Source organism: Belonocnema kinseyi, chromosome 7 (assembly GCF_010883055.1).
Source record: "Belonocnema kinseyi isolate 2016_QV_RU_SX_M_011 chromosome 7, B_treatae_v1, whole genome shotgun sequence".
Taxonomy (NCBI): domain Eukaryota; kingdom Metazoa; phylum Arthropoda; class Insecta; order Hymenoptera; family Cynipidae; genus Belonocnema; species Belonocnema kinseyi.
The window spans coordinates 76,204,431-76,226,482 of NC_046663.1; the positions used below are offsets into that span (position 1 = coordinate 76,204,431).

The 22,052-nt window shown below is 32.9% G+C and overlaps 1 protein-coding gene across 2 annotated transcripts in view; it reads left to right on the forward strand.

Annotated features, from left to right (window-relative positions):
* Nucleotides 1-22,052, forward strand: part of LOC117177255 — a 31,595-nt gene that overhangs the window by 3,148 nt on the left and 6,395 nt on the right. The window contains exon 4 of one of the 2 annotated variants that reach the window (XM_033367835.1): nt 17,172-17,213. The exons of the other annotated variant lie outside the window; for it this stretch is intronic. Coding sequence (XP_033223726.1) covers nt 17,172-17,213 — 42 coding nt within the window. The remainder of the gene's footprint in view (nt 1-17,171; nt 17,214-22,052) is intronic. 2 annotated transcript variants of the gene reach the window in all.

Sequence of the window (22,052 nt, forward strand, 5' to 3'; positions counted from 1 at the left end):
TATAAATAGCTTCAAGGAGTTATGTGTTGCCCTCATAACACCTCATTCACCTCATTTTTGAAGTCGGAAGAGCCGATTCCAGAGTGGTTGGTGGAAGGGCGCACAATACCTCTGCCGAAAATAGGCAACTTAGCTGACCCGAAGACTTACAGGCCAATAACCTGCTCATCGATAGATGTGTTTGCAAAGATGCAGCATTCTACTAGCGTGACCTATCAATTGATAATCAATCAATTGATTATCAATGTCTTGTGAGCTAACGTTTGCTTTCCTTAAATCTGCCGGATTAAAGTCTGGTACGGAGTGTTTCATCTTTGCATGCCAAGACGGTGTCATTTCCACCTTAACATACCGTCGCCACATTTTGATCCAAGACATTCCCGATGATAGCTGCAGAGCGTGCCATGCACACCCCGAGCATTTAGCTCACATACTACCTAGTTGTCCAACTCACGTGGGACCGACCTACATTCAAAGGCATAATGCGGCACTAAGAGTGCTTTATTACCATCTCTGTCACTCTTACGGCATTAACCTTAATATCGCTCCTCTAAATGCTCCTAGGGAAATTGAGTCAATTGCCGAGAATAGGAATTTCCGCATATACTGGAACTTCATATTCTCGACAATTGTTTCTGTTGCTAACTCGAGGCCTGACATGGTTCTTCTTGACTTCGAGAAGCGAACCATGTTCGTTATTGAATTTTCGGCACCAGCTGACAAAAACATTATAACCAAAGAGAATGAAAAGAAAGAGAGGTATCGAGACCTTATAAGGGAGTTGCAACGATTGTACCCGGAATATTCGGTTAAACTAATTGTCCTTATATCGGCGCTCTTGGAGGTGCCAAGCTATAAACCGCACGCGTTGGAGTCATAAAATTTCGACTCAAGAGATAAATTTATGTCTTAAAGGCATAACAACTTGTCTCCAAGACATAAATTGAAGTCTGGCTCCGTCTCAAAACTGAGTCATGCTCAAGTCGAACTTTTCGACTTCAGCATGTCCTAATGGGGGGCAATTCAAGTCGAACTCAAGTCGAAGCATTCTTCCCCGGGCGCATGTTTGAACATGCATCGATTGGTTCGTAGAGAATCGCAGTTATATAAAAAAGACATAACAATGTGTATTCGGGTACCTGGCGAAAGTACCAGGTGTATACATATGAAACCGGTATTTTTTCAAGAAAAAAACACATTTATTTCAAGAGAATGGTAACAAATATTTTATTCAAAGTATGCGCCCTCGCTGGATACACATTTTGTCCACCTCTCAGGCAATTTATGGATACCTTTCCAAAAAAAGTCTTCGTTTTTTGAAGCAAACCAGTCATCGAGCCATTTTCCAACATTTTCGTAAGAAGTGAAGCGCTGTTCGCTGAGTGCGTGCCCCATCGATGCAAATAAGTGGTTTTTATATTATTTAATTAAATTATTTTATAATTCAGTTGTTCTGCGAGCTGTTTTTGCGTCTGACCATCGTCTTCATCCAGCAAAGCCTGCAATTCGACGTCCTCAAACGATTTCGGTGGTTTGCCGCGGTCAGCGTTTCTCACATAAAAATTGCCACTTCTGAACTTGTTAAGCCACTCATTACACTACGTTCGACCAAGAGCATGCTCTCCGTAAGCTTCGACAAGCATTCGATGAGATTCTATCGCCGATTTACCCAAATGGAAACAGAAAATTAATGCTCCCCGCAAATCGTTGTTTGAAGGCACGTATTTCGACATTTTCAAGAGCGAAAAAAATCACGATGTCATATGAAACTTGACATGTTTGGTATTGGCTATTGTTGACAGATGACAATACGCCAATTAGCACAAATGGTAAGTTCCGACAGTGCCTACAAGTGTGCCTACTGGCCGCTAGATGGCAATACCGGTTTCATGTGTATACACCTGGTACACCACTGGTAGAGTACTGGCCCAGTACAGATTGTCGGAGTGCCAAAACTTGTTTGTAACGCTCCGCAGTATTGGTTTGAGGTACTGGCTCAGTAATGCACACCAGTATAATTACAAAAGTGTAAGTTTCAAACTTCATGTTTAATTTTAATACCCACTGTTGCTATACTCTACGGATATAATAAAAAAAGACATTCAAAAGAATAAATAATAATTGATTGCGAGTATTTTGTTTATCAATGTCTATTGTTTCTGATTAGAATAAATACATATCTTACATTTTTAAACATTATACTACAAATAAGATTTCGAACGCGACGAGGTTTCGAAACTTTATCTATACCTGAATCTCTTGTGTAGCAGTTGGAAACTCTAACGATTACTCTGTACTAACAGAATTAGGTTAGATTGCAGAAGAGGGGCGTCACCTGTCACCTCGGTTTTGACTAGAAAAAAATGTTCTTTAGCAACAAACTAGTAGAATCTTTAATTTCAACGATAAATGAAGCGATTTTATAAGGAAAAAGTTTAAAATTATTATTTCTTTTGTTACTATGATGTCTCAAATATGGGCCTGCCACGATATATCGTAATGATCTCATTTAACGAGGAGTTAAAAATGGGTAGCGATGTGACCAACATAATTTTTTTTACTAGTCATAGAGGTGCCTTACAGCCACAAAGAAACGTTGGAAAAGGGTAGGGTTTTGACCTAATTATTTTTGTCACCTGTCAAAGGGGTGTTTCTAGCCGTTTGAATGTTTAAAAGCACCTATACGGAGAGTTATATGTGATAATTCCGATATCGTAACATTCCCATATTTTAAACATCGTAGTAACAAAAGTTACAATAATTTTAAACTTCTGTCTGGCCAAATCGCTTCATTAATATTTCAATTAAAGATTCTCAAAGTTTTCTGCCTAAAAAACTGTTTTTCCAGCCAAAAAACAGGTGACGACCCTATTCTGCAATTGCACCCAGAACAGAAAGGCAATGAAAAAACAATCCTCATGAGCTACAAATGAAAAAAGTTTTCAAAACCCTTTTATCGGCTCTATTTCTGCATTAATTATTTCTGTCCAGTCCCAGATCTGGGCCAGACAAGACTGTCAAGAAAATAAGAAACAAATTTGATTTTTAATAGTGTTAATTTCTTATTTTGTATAATTTTGGACACCATCAAAGCTTTTTGAAAAGGGTTGAAAGAATTTAACTGATTGACAGTTAGAAATGTTTATGGTATGGAATTGCGGACCAGTCGCAGATGTGGACCAGACTAGACTGCCAAGAAAATAAAAGAGAAAAACTGATTTCGAAAAGTGTTAATTTATTATTTTTTATACTTTTTGACATCCTGGAAATTTTTCGAAAATGTTAAGAAATACTTTGGCTGATTGACATTTAGAAATTGTTATGTTATGGATTGCTGACCAGGCCGAGATCTGAACCAGACTAGACTGTTAAGACAATAAGAAAAAAGAATTATTTTTAAAAGTATTAATTTCTTCTTTGTATGATTTTGGACACCCTTACAGTTTTTCGAAAACCTTAAAAAAAATTTGGCTGCTTGACACTTAAAAATGTTTATTTTATGGATTGCTGGCCAGTTCCAGATCTGGGCCAGACAAGACTGTCAAGAAAATAAGAAAAAAATTGATTTTTAATAGTATTAATTTCTTATTTTGTATAATTTTGTACACCATCAAAGCTTTTTGAAAAGGGTTGAAAGAATTTAACTGATTGACACTTAGAAATTTTTATGGTATGGATTGCTGATCATTCCCAGATATCGGCCAGACTAGACGGATTAGACGTCGCCAGATTTGGGCCGAAATAGACATCAGACAGCTAGAAGTTTTTTCAATAGGGTATTTTCTTATTATAATTGAAAGTTTTCTTGGTTGAAATATAACTATTACATTTTTCCTTCAGATTTAAACTTGTTTGGTTGAATGAAAGTCAAAAAGGTGGTTGAAAATTAAACAACTTTTCTTTTTTGGCTGAAGATTCATAATTTTAGTTGGAAAATAAACCATTTAAATAGTCGGGACCTATAAGGGGCTAGCCCACTAAATTTACGAAATTCACTTTTTTTGGATTTTTGCATTCTCCAATCTGTCCTACGTATTGTGCTTTTTCAGAAAGTGAAAAAATTGAATTTCACTACTTTTCCTGACTATTTATTTGGTCGTAAGTGAACTTTTTTGTTAAAATTTATTTTATTTTAAAACTCATTCTACTTGTAAGATTCACTTCTTCAAAAATTCGTATTTTTCAACAGAAAATGTATTTATTTTTTTTTTGAAAAATCAACTATATTGTTAAAGCATCATTTTTTGCGGAAATTCCAACTGTTTTAATAAAAATACGTTCTTTTGGATTAACAATTCATCTTTGATGGTATAGAAAAGTCATGTTTCTTGGTTGGAAGTTAATCTACGTAGATAATTTAAACTTCTTCTAAAAATTCGTCTTTTTAGCTTCACTATAAAACTTAACACACATTTGTCTTATTAAATGTAATATAAATTTAATTATTTTAATATAAAATGCATACTAAGTCTAAAATTAATGCGTTTAATTTAATTAATTCATACATGATTGAAACAAGTCATTAGGTTTGTTAAATCCGTTTAGGACAAGACCTTGTGGCCGGGGCAAAATTGACTATATTTTCGCATGTTATATATAAAGACTCCATCTTAGGGAATCGCACTATTATTTTTAAACAAAAGTGTCTGAAAGTAAGGTTCCCTTAGTGGATGATGAAGGACTGAAACGGAAATTTGAAATGAACAATTTTTGAAATGAACAATTTGTCTTCGAAGTTTCAAATTTTTGCGCAGAAACCAGATAAATTGTGATTCGCACCTCCTGTTCGATTAGGACGAATCCAAATTTTTTAGAGTCTTTTTCAGATAATAATAATCTTATGTACAAACATTATTAAAATTTATTGCAGCTTTGTCCAATTTTTACCTGAGAATGCTGGTTTGGTCCTACATGACGTACTACTTTTGATTACAGTACCCTATAAACTGCTAGAGGTAACTGACTTTAGCTAGTTATTTATTATTTTTATTTCTCCTTTAAAACAGGATCCAATAAATGAAATGAATAAAATTCCTTTATTATTAAAAATAATTAAATATAAATGTGAGTGGTAACTCGGCTTTCTTTTGGACTCGAGAACATGACTAAAGGCATAGAAGGACAGAATTTCTGAATGCTGTAATTTCTTGTGTTTTGACATACTATAATCTTGTGTTTGCATAATTATTTACTTTTACAGATAACAGAAACATTTGAATTCATTAGAAAAGTTCAAAGAATCGTGAAAGAAGTACATTTGTTTAAACGGAAGAATTATTTTCTGAAAGTCAACATTCATTCATTTGGCGTAAAAAAAATTCTCCTTCAATGTCCCAGTCAAATCACCACGAATGTAGTAAAAGTTCCCGAGATACTTTTCATTAAAAGGTAAAAATAAGTAGACTTTTTATAAGTTAATAAGAGATAATCCGGGCCACACAGGGTCATAATATTCCCTAAAACTCTTTCAAATCAATACCTTACAATACCTTACTCTTTCAAATCAAATTTAACATGTATATTGTTAATAAAAGCTCTTGCTTAATTTTTATAATAATTAATACAAATAAAAATACTTAATAAGCATATTAAATCTGTTTCACATTTTTATTAATTCATAAAACAAGATAAAACTTTTTACTCTCCTGTTATTTTCTCATACGATGGGCCATTATTTATTTGGAGACATTTATTTTCATAACCTCGGTCAAATAGCGAGAGAGAAATGTTTTTAACTTTAAGACAAGTTACATCAGGTTCAATATTACATAATTTGACTTTCTCATTCTTAAAATTACTTTTGGAAATAATGATCCTACTCCTTCTTCACTCCATTGGGAAGCGAACCACAAAACTTCTGATTCATTTTAAAATAATTTCTCATTCTTCCAACAGTGGAGATAATGCTACACGATTTCGTTATTTTATGAAACATTTCTATTTATCACTTTATCAAATTCTTATGTACAGTTCTAAATAATTTTCTTTTCACTAAGCAACTAGATGTTTACGGTTTGATTAGGAAATATCTCGACAAATCGAATAAGTGATCTTCTACCAATCTTTAGTACTTATTGTCCTTGCACCTGATAAATAAAGTCGATTTTTTTTCTCAATGTTGACTGGGTGATTTAAAAGGTTCTAATGAAAGAATTTTGCCAAATTCACACACATAATTAAGAATATCATATTTCCGCGTATTAAAAGAATTTGAAAAAATTTAAGATTTGTTAATTTAAAATTTCATTACTACATTTTCAGGCGAAATAATTAACTTTTAAACAATCCAGGGAATGTTTAAGAAACTACTTACATTTTCAATAAAACTCGTAAATCTTTGACAAACAAAGTGAATTACAAACAAAAAGTTTTATAGCTAATAATTTCATAACTAAAATTTTTATTTAAAAAAAAAATGCATTTTCTAACCCAGTGATTCAATTTTTAAAAAATACGTGTTTAGAGCACATAGTGAAGTTTCAATCAAAAAAGATAAATTTTCTATTTTATTTTTTCTATAAATTAAATTTTCTCTCTATTTTAATATTAATACTAATCTTCAATCTGGGAAATAAAATGTTGATCAAGGAGATCAAGGGAGGGGTAAAAGTTTCAGCATAAAAAAACACTCTTTTTGCGAATTTTTTTTAAAGAGTATCGGTTGAACAACTGTATTTAAATTTTTTGTACATTATTAATGGTACGTTTGGAAATATTCTGTAATTTTTTCATTTGAAAATATTTAAAAACAAGCCGCTGACAGATTGTCCGAAAATTTCTAGGAAAAAAAAAACAATTCGCGGTGTTCATTGTATCTCGGTCGGAAATTATCGGAAATCAAAAACTATTTAAATTTAGGCAAAGTATCATCAAATCCTCCCACCAACGTTCTCTGATTATTTTTTTTGCATTCAAAAATTTTTGGTGGTCATCTAAAGTATAATGTGCTATTTTACACGAAAAATTTCACCATTTTGGGGGTGAAAACCACCCTTAATAAAAAAAAAATGTTTAACTAAACGTTGGGCGGGGTGGGGGTATTTTATATGCAGAGTCAATGCTACAGGAGACTAACTAGACAATAACCATTTGCAACCAGATATTTTAATTTCTAATGGAATCTTAAGTCTAATAATTAAATTTTTAAATGAAGAGTTTAATTTTCAAACAAGAACAAGAAATTTTTTAAATGAAATGGATCAATTTTCAACAAAAAATAGAATAGAGTTTTTTCTTTAAAAAAAAAACAAGTTTATAACCGACAAGCATACATTTTCAATGAAATGTTTATAAAAAAATAGTAAAAAATTTAGCTAAATTTTTATTTACAAAAATTAATTTGAAGAAAAACAAATTTTAAATCAAAAAAATTAATTTTTAAAGTAATTTTCCTCCTAATAATTAAATTCTTTACTGAAAACTTTAATCTTTAAGCAAGAAAAGACAACTTTCCTGTGCTAGTTCTAGGTTATTTCTAGAGACTCGATGTCAAAATATATTACATTTTCAATAAAATAGTGTAATTATCAACTGAAAAGACGAATTTTAATAAAAAATATCAGTTTTATAGGTAAATGGTCGAATGTTTTCGAAAAAAGTTAGATTTTATAAGCCAAAAAGATCAATTGTCAACAAAAAGTTAATTTAAAACGAAGACAATTCAACTTGATACCAAAAAATTAATTTTTAACGAAGCAGCTGCAACTCAACCAAATGGTTCCACTTTGAAGCAAGAGACTAATTTTCAAGAGAAAAGTTATATTTTTATCCAAATATGCAGACGAATTTTAAACCTAAGAAGATAAGTTTTTAACAAAATAATAAAATTTTTCAATAAAGAAAAGTAAGTTTTAACCGAATAGTTAAATGTGCAAGCTCAAAAACACAAAATAATGCAATTTTTAACAACAAAAATAGAACCTACAATCAAACGAGCTGGATTCTAAGCATAAAAATAACAGTGTACTTTTTTATAAAAAGAACTAACTTTCTACTAAAAAAGATAACTAGCAAAATAAACAACTTTTTAACGAATAGTTCAATTTTCCACAAAATAATAAATTTTGCAACTAAATAGTTGAACTAAAAAAAGTATTAATTCTGAACTGAAACTATAATATCATACATTGAATAAAAATATTAACTCTTAGCCACGAAAGATGAATCTTTAACCAAAAAGATGAATGTGTAATAAATAGTTGAAATTTCAAGAAAACAATTATATTTTCATCCGAATAGCAGAATTTTGTACTAACGGAGATTAAATCTAGGCTATAAATATAAAAATAGATTCTTTAATTTAAAAAAACTTAAACTTCATCCAAAAAATAAGACTCCTCCACCAAAAGATTAAATTTCAATCCAAAAGGACTACTGTTTCATTAAAAAAGATAAATGTTTTACAAAGTACTTAAATCTTAGAACCAAAGAAGATGGTTCATTGATAAAATAAAATAATTTTCCTAATAACAATTAAATTTTTAAACAAGTAGTAAAAGTAGTTTGTTTTAAGCATTTTTAAAATAATTTTCTTATTAAAAATTTTACTTTGCTTCTTTTGACTTCGAATCACGCGGTTATTTATTGAAGTTCGGTTACTACCCTGGAAAATTCTCTGACAAGCGGACATTTTCTTGTCTGCAGAAACCTTAATCTACCCTCTCTATATACTATCTGCTAAACGAGTTTTCGAGTTGGGGAAATAAAATTTACGGTCAAAATTCAAATTTTAAAAAGCAACCTGAATTAAAAAAAATTAATAATATGTGTGGCTGTTCGTGAGTCATATCGAGGTGGTTAAATGCATCTGAAAAGACGAATTATGGGCCAAAAGTAAAAAATTCAAAAAGTTGATTCTAATCCAGGAAAGTTTGTTTGTATGGTTAATTTTTCTGAAAGTAAGTTCGGGTAGCTTTTGGAATAGCTCAATATGAACTCGAAGTCAAAACAATTAATTTAAATAACCAAACAAAATTTGAGAAATTCGATGTAATTAACACATTTACATGAAACTCAGTAAATCTTCGAGTTATAGAATATAGAATACAAAGGCCGTAGCTGGGTAAGCATGGTTCAGCTGTCCTAGCCTGTTTCTGGCTCATATTCTAGGAGTAATTTCATAGGAATGAAGGAATTAATTACCTCAAATGTCAACTTAAAAAATTTCTTTACAAAATTTATGAAAAAATATTAATAATTAAAATATTATCATTTTTTAAGACTGGCTGAACCGGCCTTGATAGTTCAAGGATGTATATTGTATATGTGTTATAGGCAATTTGCTGTAGTGAAATTTTAGTGACAACACCAGCATATTTTTCTGTAATATACTTATATCCAATGTAAGAACATGCTATTTTTTTGGATTGGATCAAATAAATACTACATGATACAAAAAATTATTGGCTCTAATCTGTATGTCATTCCATGAAAATAAGGGCCAGCTTAATTTTTAGCAAATAAAAATGTTGTGAGGGGTTCGCCACCCTTGTACATCACTTATTATCGAGACATGCTAAAGACAGATTTAATTTTCGAAAATGCACAATTAAGTAGCATGTATTTTTTCTTTTTTATTGCCCTGAATTATAGACTGGGATAGGCCCTTTGGTAAAACCCCAAAACATCCCTCTTACTATATGCACACCTAGAATGATAGAAATTAATAAACAAGTTTGATTATCGAAACTTGCAATTTAAAAAACACAAAAAAATTTTTTCATGTTGGAATCTTTCGGAACCGTTCTGAACGACCTAACCGGGTCTATAATCCGGGGCATTAAGAAGAATCTTTTTTGGCGTTTCTCAATTTCTAAATGATGAACACCAAGCTTGCTAGCTCTATCAATACGTTTAATCTTATCCGAAAAAATATATTTTGTTACTGCGGATATGACCATATTACAAAAAATGGCGATTCTGCCACAAAAATTTTATTTAAAAAATGGTTAGAAAGTTACAATAACTTTTGTAGCCCCTTCTCGAAAGAGCTCATTCTTTATTTTTGCAGTTGCCTTACTATCCTATAATGCATACATTTGAGCCATCAAACCGGTTGAGCCAATTTAGAAAAATTAGAATTTGTTCATTGTTCAAAATTTGTTTATAGCTTTCATAATTTTCTTTTTCAAGTAGGCTCTTTATATAGATTAGTCCTATAATGTTCGGAACTCACTTCGAAAAAATAAAAACCAAAAAAGCGGTACAACCACCCATGCTTACCCGGCTAAGGGTTTTGAAGGTCTGAATAAAAAAATGCCAACATATACTTTTAATTTTGAGAATTCTATCAATATAGTAGAATTTCATTTAAATGAGTACGAGTGGGTTTATGGACAAAAAAACGAATTTCGGGTCAAAATTCAAAGGAGCGACTTACATTTTTTACTTTTTAAGAGATTAGTGAGTTTCTATGAAAGTCAGTAAAGACACCAGTCACTTACATGTGACTAGTGAGTGACACCTTGGATGATTTTCTTAATTTATTGACAAACTTTATTGTAATCAAAATGTAAATGAAGGTTTCGTAAAAAGTAGGATGCTTCAACATTAAATTGCATATAAAAATGTCCGGGAAAGAATTTTCAAAGCAGTCTATAAAAGATATTCAAAAGCTTCTGGTTCCATCTAGACACGCGCCTCTCGCGTAGAGGGAACTACAAGTAAGGAGAGTTCTCATACAAGCAGTCAAGCACAAGCGATTCGCTGCAATGTTGCTTGCCAAAACAAATATTGAGAAAAATGAGGGGAGTGAAGTGTCAGTCCGCAAATTTTTGTCGGGTGAGTGGTGTCTCGTGGGCAAAGATTCATACAATGATTCATGATGACCAATCATATTAAGCGATACAAGAATCCTTGAAGAGACAAATCAGTGGAGGAATCAAGGAAAATGTATTTTAAGGAATCAGTCGTGTTTGGCGTAAAAACCCCGTTATGGCCGTTAACTATAATATTTGGCTTCGACTTGTCTTCTACTTTAAGCGTCATTCTTGTCGCAAAAATCTTTGAAAACTTCTTGTTTGTCGTGCGTAAGAGAGGCTGAGGTCGAGTTGCGGATTGATCAGGGATACACAGTGGCTGGTGACTTGCCCCTCCATGCTACAACCTTCTCCGCTTCTCGTCGTTAGAGAGTGGAAGGCGGGAGGAAAATGTAAACTGAAACTAGTCACTAGGTGAGAAGGCTTGCGCCGACGATATTTTTCTGAATACCTTTCACACAGAACGTTCAGGAGAAAATTAATTTTTGGATTTTTTTATCATGATTTTAATATATATTTTTGTAATTGATAATATTTGAACAAAGCAAGCTTCAACAGTCTGGAGTTATGGCTTTTGGAAAGGGAAAGAAGCTGCTGGTCGACAATAAACCTCTCTCGGATTTGAAAATTTAAGAACTCAAAGGCGAATCAAATCTGAAAAATACTTGTTTTATTGACAGTGTTTCTGATCCCCCATTCACAGTTAAGGAGGCGAAATGCAAAAGCGCACAAGTAACATTATGGAGAATATTGAGTAAGGATTATGTTCTGGATCTTTTCCATCAGTTATATCGCTTGGAATAGTCAAAATCGAGCTGAACATCACGTGAACATCACGTGCGTAACGTGTAGCTCGATATTCACTATTCTAAGCGATATAATTGATGGGAAAGATCCAGAACATAATCCTAACTCAATATTCTCCATTATGTGACTTGTGCGCTTTTGCATTTTACCTCCTCAGTTAAGAAAGTTACCAGAACGAGGCAAGATAGTGCTAGTCCCTCATCTTCTACCTCCTCTAACAGTCAGATTGATAGACTTTTTAGCAAGGGGTCTGCGGCATGCAGGGGGAAAGTCCTGGCTTTCGTACCATCTCCTGAAATGTGCATGGATTTACGAATTTTTCAGAGCTTGTCTCTTTGATCACCGATAATGATATAATATACCTCGCTGAGACTTGGTCCACGTCAAAGGTAATATTTCCCCCGGCCTGGCTTGAGAATTAAACGTGTGTAGTAAGAATAGCTTCTAGAGACAGTAACAGAGAAAGACCCAGCGAAGGTTTAGCTATATATGTTAATCGCTCATATTTCGGTTATGAAATTTTAGACATTATTTTTAATTGGATTTTTATTAAGTGCTGGCACAAAGCCTTTACATTTATTGTTGGTAATCTTTACTTCAAGCTGTCGTTAGGTTGCCAGGCGCTTGCCGAAGCGCTGCAGATGTTGATTGATAGAATTTTCTCAATGTATCCTAATATCCCAATTTTTGGGGGTTGATTTGAACTCTTGTATAGGGGGACTGAATCAGTTAAATGATGAATCTTTCCTCGAGGATGTGATAGTTTCTCCTTTCCGTTTAGCCTTGGAAAAAGAGATCAACACAAGAGGTGAGGCATTAATAAATTGTTTGGAGGGGTAAAAGTATAGTAGATCTTCTTTTCTGTTATGCGGACTCCTTAGGTTTGATTTCCGATTATCGGTTATGGGGATTCCTACATTATCAGACCATTTACCAGTGGTTCTTAGAATTACTGATCGTAATTTAACTTCAAATGATAGGTTAAATAACTCTTTTGATTATCAGAAATTCGTCTGGAGGGAAAGCGCTTTGGAGGCATATACTGAGCAAATATTAGTCTCGCCTGGTGTTTCTTGTGCTGTTGAGGATGTGGATGTGTTGAACGAGAATCTCATATCTGCAATTTTCTGTAGTAGCGGATAATTTAGTCCTGGTTTCTAAGCCTTTTTGGTGATTACCAGAAAAAAAACCTTAGTTTGATAGAAAATGTGATATGATGTGTCGCAAATTAAAATACTTATTAAAAAAATGTAAGTTACCCCAATTTTCAAAGCTAGATGTTAGTGAGCATAGGAAAATAAAGAAAGTTGACTTTGAGCTTCAAATTGAAACAGAAAGAAGTTTCAGTGTAGTTTGTCGAATGCTCTTGCATTTTCCAATTACGTTAAAGCGTTCTGGACAGCAGTGAATAGTTTTAGCATAAAGTTTTCTTTAGTCAGTGGAATTAGTTTCGAACGTTGGCAGGGTTTTGCGGATTCATTGTTTACTGAAAACATTTTTGTTAGTGTTGGGTGGTGTATAAATTTACATCCTTTTCTGGATTATATCATCTCGGAAGTGGAAGCGAAAAAGACCTTAATGTCGTCCAAAAGTAAGAAGGCACCCAGTGAGGACGGCATCCCTAATGAATTTTATAAATCCCTACCAGAAAACTGGATCCCTTATCTGCTCAGGTTTTTCAACTGCATTTGGAAATCAGAAAAAGTTCCTTCTGACTGGTCTAACATCCAAACCTTTATGCCTTTTAAAAAAGGTAATAGAAATGATCCTTACAACTACAGACAAATTGCATTGATAAATTCGATTAAAATTTTTTTTACCCAAATTCTGTCCTTAAGGCTGACGATGGGCTGATGTAGAAAACTGCCTCTTAGAGAATCCGACGGGTTTTAGCGCTGGAAGCAGTTGTATAGATCACATTTTTACCCTGAATGCATTAATTCAAATCCATCTTGTTATTTAGAAGCGTAAGGTGTTTGCGTTTTTAATTGATTTTAAAAAACCGTTTCCTTCAGTTAATCACTCCCTCCTTGGTAAAAAATCGCTCAGGAAGGGAGTGAGTACACAAATCTTTTAAATTATCAAAAGTTTATATGAGAACGCTTCCGTGACTGTTAGGAATGTATTCAGCCCTACCACGTCAGTTAATGTTACTCTAAGGGTTCTGCAGGGCGAGATTCTCAGCCCTTTTCTTTTTACCTTGTTAATTTCAGAGTTGAAGGAATACCTAAGAAACCACGGGGCAATAGGAATTTCAATCGCTTAACTAATTGATGTAATATTGCTAGCCTATTCTAACGATATAGTGATCCTCGCTAACTCTCAAACTGATCTTCAAATTAAAATTAACCTGATTGAGGAATATTGTTGAGTAAATTTTGTTCAAAAAGTTTTTTTCAGTTAAATGCATCTAAATAAAATATTGTAGTATTTCTTAGAAGTCGCCTTATACGCCAAATTATGTTTTGCGACTTGAAACTGATAGACTACAATTGGCTTATGATATTTTTAAGATAGCTCTAAGTTGGCTAAGGAGGCTGTTGGAAATAGAGGAATAGAGGAATAGAGGAACAAAGGCATCCCATACGCTGCTTAAAGAAATTAACCTACTAAGCACCTAAGCCTTCTAGTGGTGCTAAGTTTAATTGGGTTTTGCAATTAGGGGAGTTTTTCTGCGTGTGTAACTCTGTTCATTTATGTCCGGGACTGGTTTTTACAGCTTTAAACAGGAATAAAGAGACAATCCTACATAATTTTTCAGTCCATTTAAATTGTTCAAATTATGATAGAGAAATAAGTTCTGGCAGTCGACAGGTGTTTTCACGCTTGTCATTAGTCACAGGCATTTAATCTTATCTTACTTTTCGTCTGCCTTTTTATGTCACAAGCATAGTTGCTCAGTTGAGGCTTTTGGGTTCAATTAGAGGTTGTATTCGGATCGGTAAGTTTAAATTAATGTATGAGCCATCGCGAAACTGCCCAATATGCAATATCGGGAAAAAAAGGATTTGCTGCATATCTTTGCTACTTGACCTGCGTATGCGGATTTTAGATATTCCATTTTTTAGCAGTCTCCAACTTTCTAAACTTCTAAACTCTAACTATCTGCAAGAACTCCACGAACTCGCCTTATTTATGTCTAAAATTTTGCGCCTTCATACATTTATAATGGAGTCTCAGGGCTCAAAATGTCACTATATGTGTTAGAATATTGTTTTCATGCTCATCTTATAATTGTAATGGTCGTTGTTTCTGCATGGCACTCTGTGCTTGGATTTATCAAATAATATATTAATTACTGTATATTTTCCACTTATTTCATGCTTTTGGAGCGCTTTCTAATGCATCAAAAACAAATTGTGTTCTTAATTTATTGAAGATTACGTCTGGCAGCTCTGATCAGCTTTAAAAGGAATTGGAATCTTATTATTTTCACCACCTAATGAGGATTGAAAAACGAAGGACAGAAACTGCATTTTTGGTAATTAAATAATTTAATACCTTCGAATGCAAGGCTTTTTACCAGGCGACTAGGCAACGTTTTCCTCCTGTCTTCCACTATCTTTAGTTAAGAGTTGTGTTTAGTTTAAAATGAAATAAATAGCTGAAATGTAATGAGAGGGAAATATGTAGTTAATTTGGGTAAATATTTCATTTTTATCAATTATGAACTCTAGCTGAGAAATTAATTAGATTAGTTTATTTATATTCTAGTATTATATCGTTGACAATACATATTTCTCATCAATTTTAGACACGCCTGCATACAAAAAATTTGTTTGGTACATTTTGCTGATAGTTCTAATCCTTGGTAAAGGGTGAAGGAAAATTCACGGGTAATGAGTAATGAGAACATTTCTGCCATCATGATTTTAGTATAAAAAAACAAATTGACTAATGCTTCTAAAAAACATTTAATATTGAAGCATAAAAGATATTGAAAAGCCAAATCTTGTATACTTAAAATCTAACAGTGTCACTAACTGGTGTCCTTACCTTACGAGGGGATTTTTCAAGTGACAGAACCCGAATTTCAGGTGAAAATTCCAAACGTTTACTATAGTTTTGAAAATGTTGTTAATTTGTTTGATTTTCTTGAAAGTCATAACAAGGGGGTTTCGAGCCCAAGAATACAAATTTGGGGTTAAAATTCATAAATTCCAAAATTAGACTTTAAATTTGGAAAATGTTATCGAATTAGTAGATCTTCATTAAAATCGAAAAGGAGAGGATTTTCGAGTCTCAAAATACAATTCTTGGTTACATATTCAGAAATTTAGAAAGAGCAACCTAAGTTTTGGGAATACTATTCATTTGTTATATTCTCTATCTTCCATAAAAGTCAGTAAGAAATTGAACTTTAAGTAATAGAATACGAATTTGAAGTCAACATTCAAAAAGTTCATACAAATTTTGAAAATTTCATTGAAGTGGTGAATTGCCATGAAACTGTGGACGCGATGGGTTTTTGAGTATCAGAAGATGGACTTAGGGCCAAAATTTAAAAACTTACATCAATTTTGGAAATTCTATTAATCATTATACAATTCCTGGATATCTACCAATTTATTATAATTTTCTAAATTTCAGGTCAACTCTCTGTGTTTTGTGACTCGATAAACCATCTTGTACTCGACTTTCATAAAAACAAAAATAATTTTATAAATTTGAGTCACTTTTTTGAATTTTTACATTTCGACGTCAAATTCGTATCTAGAGACTTAAAAACCTCTTTCCTTCTTGTGTCTTAATAAAATCTACTACACACTACAGCACTACAAGTGCTGCGTAGATATAATATAACTGCGCTGATAGAAGTATTATGTATTTCTGATGTGCATACATAAGTACTCTTAACCTTACTGTGCAACCATAGATATCGGGTAACTATACTTCCTGTAAATCTAGGGAGAGCTGAGAGACGTTTCCCCCTCCAATAGCCGCCGCTGTACCGAAACTTTGATATTTTCATAGGGCACGAAAAGTTTAAACACTTTAATTTTTTATTGATTGTTTTGTTTATAAAACATTTTATAGTAGACGTGTTTCCAAGTGAATTTTATTGTCTCACAACCTTAATAACTATTCTTCCCAATAATTTATAATGTTCTTGCTTGAGTTTTGTCTCTATTCTGTATCAAATCCTGTAGAAAATAAAATTATGATTTGAGAATAGCGTCAAATATTGCCAATGAACATTCATGCAAGTTTAACCAGTTCCTGTAGAGCGGCGCCAATCACATTTGGAGTACCCCGTGTCTAAACTCTCCCTTTAGGATCTCTGATGGAAGTCAAATGCGCGATCGCAAGTGCTCTGTAACTCTACTGCTCAGCATAATGTTTAATATTGCTCTCATGCGCATAATGCAACAATGCACCCTCTGAATCATTTAAGTTTGTTTTGTCAAACCATTTACTAATCAGAAGTTATCAAAATTTAACAAAATAAGTTACTAAAATGGACTATTTTTAAGATCATAATATTAGAACGCCCGAAAAAGGATTCGGGATTAAAAAGAATGTCTAGCTCCACAGTGAACTGCTATTTTAGATGTAGTTCGCAATGCCTAAAAGTAGTACTGTTACTAATTTAAATATTTCCTGCAGACAACGTGGCGTCAGAGAGCAAAGTGTCGATTTAAATGCGGTGTAAGTATATTCTGTAAAAAATTTAATCTTTGATGATCTTTGATGATCTGGACGGTAATGAGCTAGAATTTTAGTTTTGTATACACTCCGCCATAGGAATAATATGCCTAAATATCTCAAAATTCAGAAGAAAAGAAAGTTTTAAGGGCGGTAGGGAGTTAAGTTAGAATATAACTTATAATTATGTATATTCGTATTTGAAATAGTTCAGGTAAGGTAAAACAGTCATAATTTATTATATATTTAAACTTGTAGGGCTCTTTTATGGAGCCCTAAAGAATACTCCGTAGCGCTAATTAAAAGTAAAACGTAAAAGTAAGGTTAATGATCAAATTACACAAATAATTTTTGCAAATATAATCATGATTGGATAGATCTTAAAATTTGTCAAAACAATCTATTTCTTTTAGAGTTCTCAAAATATGCATTTGGTAGCATGGAAAGAGAGATGGGCATAGGACATAAGATGAGCTGCTCAATTTTGTCGTAGATTATTATTTTTTTGTAACTGTCTTTTGGAAAAATATCGGCATGAATGTTATCAACCTTCTTTTGAAGAATTCTTTCATCAATATAGAATAAATTCGGAATAAATGAGAGATGAAATTTTAAGGAGTTTATTCTGATATTCAGTATTTATTAACAAAGTAATAAGCAGTAAAAATTGCACATTAAATAATGTTTTGTCTGTTATTTAGAGATATTATTTATTGAAATTGAAGGTTTTGCATTGAATTGCATACATATAATTGCATATGTCTGCGTATACAATGTGTTAATTATGGTGAGAAACTGCAAGACAAGCGTTTATTATTGTATATTTCTCAAGTAGCTTTGCTAAAAAACTCACAAAATGCTATATAGATCAGAAAAACATTGTTGTGGTTGTCAAGCGGAGAAAATAGATTTAAAAACTGCTTAAAATCCCAACATTTTTTAAATAAAGCATCATGTGTATTAGATGGGTGTATAGTGTTCGGAAATTACTTTGCGCTAGAAATTAATTTTTGCTAAAGTCATATATATGAAAAAGTCGGAAAATTGTTGTGTGTATCTCTGTAATACAGTTATTGAAAGTCATGCAGCTATAAACAATTTTTCTACAGACTGTTTGTGTATATAGTTAGGGTAGACGTGAGAATCAAGGAATACATAATTAATGAACGTTTATCTAAGCTAAAAAAAGTTTAATACAATGTTCCGAATATTTCCCGTGCAGAAATTGCCAAATATTTTCCTTACTTTAGACTTCGGCGAAATCGGGCACACAATTTTGGCTAAATCCAAATTGCCTAAGTTTCAATGTAAAGTGTCAAACTTAAAAAATATTTTAATTAATAATTAAAAAAGTGACCAAATAATTGGAAGAAAATGCTAAAAGCCAGCACAAGACGAGTGCGTAGGTACCGACAGCGGCGGACTGGCGTGGACCCTCAGGGTGGTGTGGCTCCCCTGAGGACTCTTGGACGCCCCTAGAACAGCTTTGTGTACGAATATATTTTCATAAACAAAGATACTGAAAAATTAATTAGGCAAAACAAAAATTCTCCTCATCTGGCATTCAAAAACGCGCGCGTGTACGCGTGTAGATTTTCTATTGGTAGCAGTAAAATATTATCGACTATACATTTTTCTCAGTTTCCTATACTACTGGATCAGCTAATTATTAATTAATAAAGCATACAGTATTTGCTAGAAGGGATTATACATGTTTCTGTCATTCATTGACATATAAATCCATCGATAATCATTACCCACCTTTAATCATTTCTACTAAATTTCAATCGTCCATTTTATGTAGGATAACCTGAATGAATCGTGTTAACAGAATTTCAATCAATTCTTTTGCATTAGACTTATTTAATACATTTTTTAAACTATCAGATAAAAGTATGGCATAGTTCTCCTAAATACTGGAGAGTTTGGTTATTGTTTAAAAAAATAAAATTTTGAACTTTTTTCATAGCATGATTTTTTTAGCTAAAATTAAAAATTTGGCATAAATCAGTTCTGATCAATGCAGGTTATTCCATATAAATAATTGATTTTTTATCTCAAAAATACTTTAATCTTAAAAAATGTACGTCAATAGAAGATTTATCGTAATTTTAAGATACGTGTTTTCCGTCAAAATATTTAAGACTAGGGTTAGCGAAGGATGAATGACGATGGTTTAAGAAGTTAAAATTACTGATATATAAAATTATGATTAATTTTCACTAAACTCGAATGATATTATTAACTCAATTGGAAAAATCTGATCCTAATTTAACCTGGAATCTGATTGTAAATCCGATCGAGAAATTTAAACATGATTTAGGGTAGGATTTAAGATCAGATTTTTTAAATAGGAATACTATTATTTAAATTATGTATCCCGAAGCTTTGTAAGAAGAAAACCGAATTAATTTAAGTTTAACAGAATAAAATTACAATTGATCTTATTTTTTAATTCAGGTTTCATGAATTGCTTATACACTGACATTATAACTTCATCAATCGTATCCTCAGTTTAAATTTTACTGCAATGAGACTAATATACATTCAAAACTGATGACTGTTTCTAGCAATAACTGAATGTTTAAATTATGATAAAAATTGAATAATAAATAAGTCCTTCTATGGTGTAGCCGATAACACAGGCCCACAATAGAAAAAAGTATCCTGAGCAGCTCACCATACAGGTGTATTCTTATGTATGTTTCGTCGATGAATCCAAATCCGAAGTCAGATAGGGGGTTTCCCAGTGACTTCTAGACACAAATTCAAAAAACATGGTTTTTCATGATTTATAATAAAAAATTTTTAAAAGAATAAAATATCCCGTACATTTTACCAGACAGGTATATTCTTAAGTATTTTTCGTCGCTGAATCCAAATACGAAGTCAGATTGGGGGGTTTCTGCTTGTACTTCACTGAAATCACTATTATTTTCTGGGAATCGATCTATATGCGAATTGAGGAAATGGACTTTCAAGCTCATTAGCCAGCCTAATTTCTGAAAATCTAGTACCGTTGCTGCTACCAAATTTTCGTAAGCCGCATCTTTTGTAGTACCTAAAAATATTGTTGATACGTTTTTGAAACTTAACCATGCCGGTTTCTCGGTATCATTCATAGTTTCGACAAATTTTTCATCTCTAAATAAACTGCGGATTTCAGGGCCATTAAAGATACCTTTATTTAATTTAACATCACTTTTGTGACTAAAAACTTGGGCCAAATATTCGAAGCATTGCCCGTTCTTGTTTAAAGCTTTAACAAATTGTTTCATTAAACCAAGCTTGATATAAAGAGGAGGTATTAAAATTTTGGATGGATTGACGAGTGGTTCATTCATAATATTCTGATTTCCAGGTACAAAAGATATTCTTGGTGGCCAAGTTTTTTTTGTATAGTGATTTTTTCTATCCCTGATATCAAACATGCCCAGGTAACATGGATACTTGGTGAATCTAGATTTTTGTCCGATTATCATAGAGAGAATTTTGAAGTCTCCACATAATCGCCACTGATGTTTTTCATACTTAATTTTTTTCAAAACTATTTCAAGGTTTGAATACTCTTCTTTTAACACAGTAGAATGTGCTAATGGTGCAGGAGCGATAAATTCAGCTTGTTCCTTCGATAGACCAGCTCTTCTAAATGTATCATTAAGATTTTTTTGATCAAATTTTCTCGTATGCCTTTTTGTACCAAAAGGGATGGATTCCTCTTCGCTATCGGAAGAATACTCGTCTTCGGTCTCATCCGACTCGCTTGAAGCCGTCTCATCTGATATACTCTCACATGTTTCATTTTTTCTATCATGACCAGGATTCCAAACCTTTTTTTTAAATTTACATCGACTTGCAGTGCATGAAATCCTGTAGTGAAGCTGGCTTCTGACTCTTTATCTTCTAGGCCTTCTACAGTCGTCTTTTTTGGAAGCTGAACGCTTGTAACAGTAGTGTAAGCTACTTGATTTTTAAAAATTTTGTTCACATTGTCCACTGTGGTTAAACAAAAAAAGCAATCGTTTTCATCGCATGATTCTTCCCATATTGTCGGCGTTGTAAACTTTAGTTTGCTCTTATCCTTATTGGTTTCGGAACGACTGATCATGTAGCACGTTCTACAGATTACACGAGGAACCCAATGTTTATGTTGTTGTGAAATTTCAATTTCAAAGCATGTTCTGTCTAAATCTCCAATTCGGTTTGTTATTCTTCTTACTCTTTCCCCAATGTATTCTGAATAAATGTAACAAAAGTTATCCGGATTTCTGATGCATTTGTGAGTGTATCGATTTCTAGATGTAGCAGCACAGTTTATTGAAGGTTGAAAGTTATCCATAAAAACATATGACCCCGCATGCTAGGAATCCCCTCCCGATCGCAGGTGAGTCCGCCGTCTTAGGGGTGATAACTTTCAGACCTCCCCAGGCCTAAGTATGAGAGCTTTCCAACTTTGACGAGGACAATGTCAACAAGTCGTCGGACACGCTACGGCATCATCCTCACATCCTATACTGAAAAAAATGTCTTTAGAATTAAGTGTGAGATGTCGCTATAAATTTCGTTAAAGACTTTTTCGCGTGATTTGGGCATGAAAACGATGCGTTTTTGGATAAAATGTGGCAATTATAGTGTGATAGTGTTGAATGCAAAAATGATAAATGCGCAATCGAAGTTCGCAAACCAGGGTAGGAAGTTCGTTGCCGAGTCATACTAAGAAATCTCTCCACTAAGCCGGCCAAAAACGTTCGGAACCCTTACTCTCTCGGTATGGCAAAGTTGGTTTGACATTGTGTACATGCCCATGCGCGGTTTGCCGTAACAGAAACACTTAAATGTAAG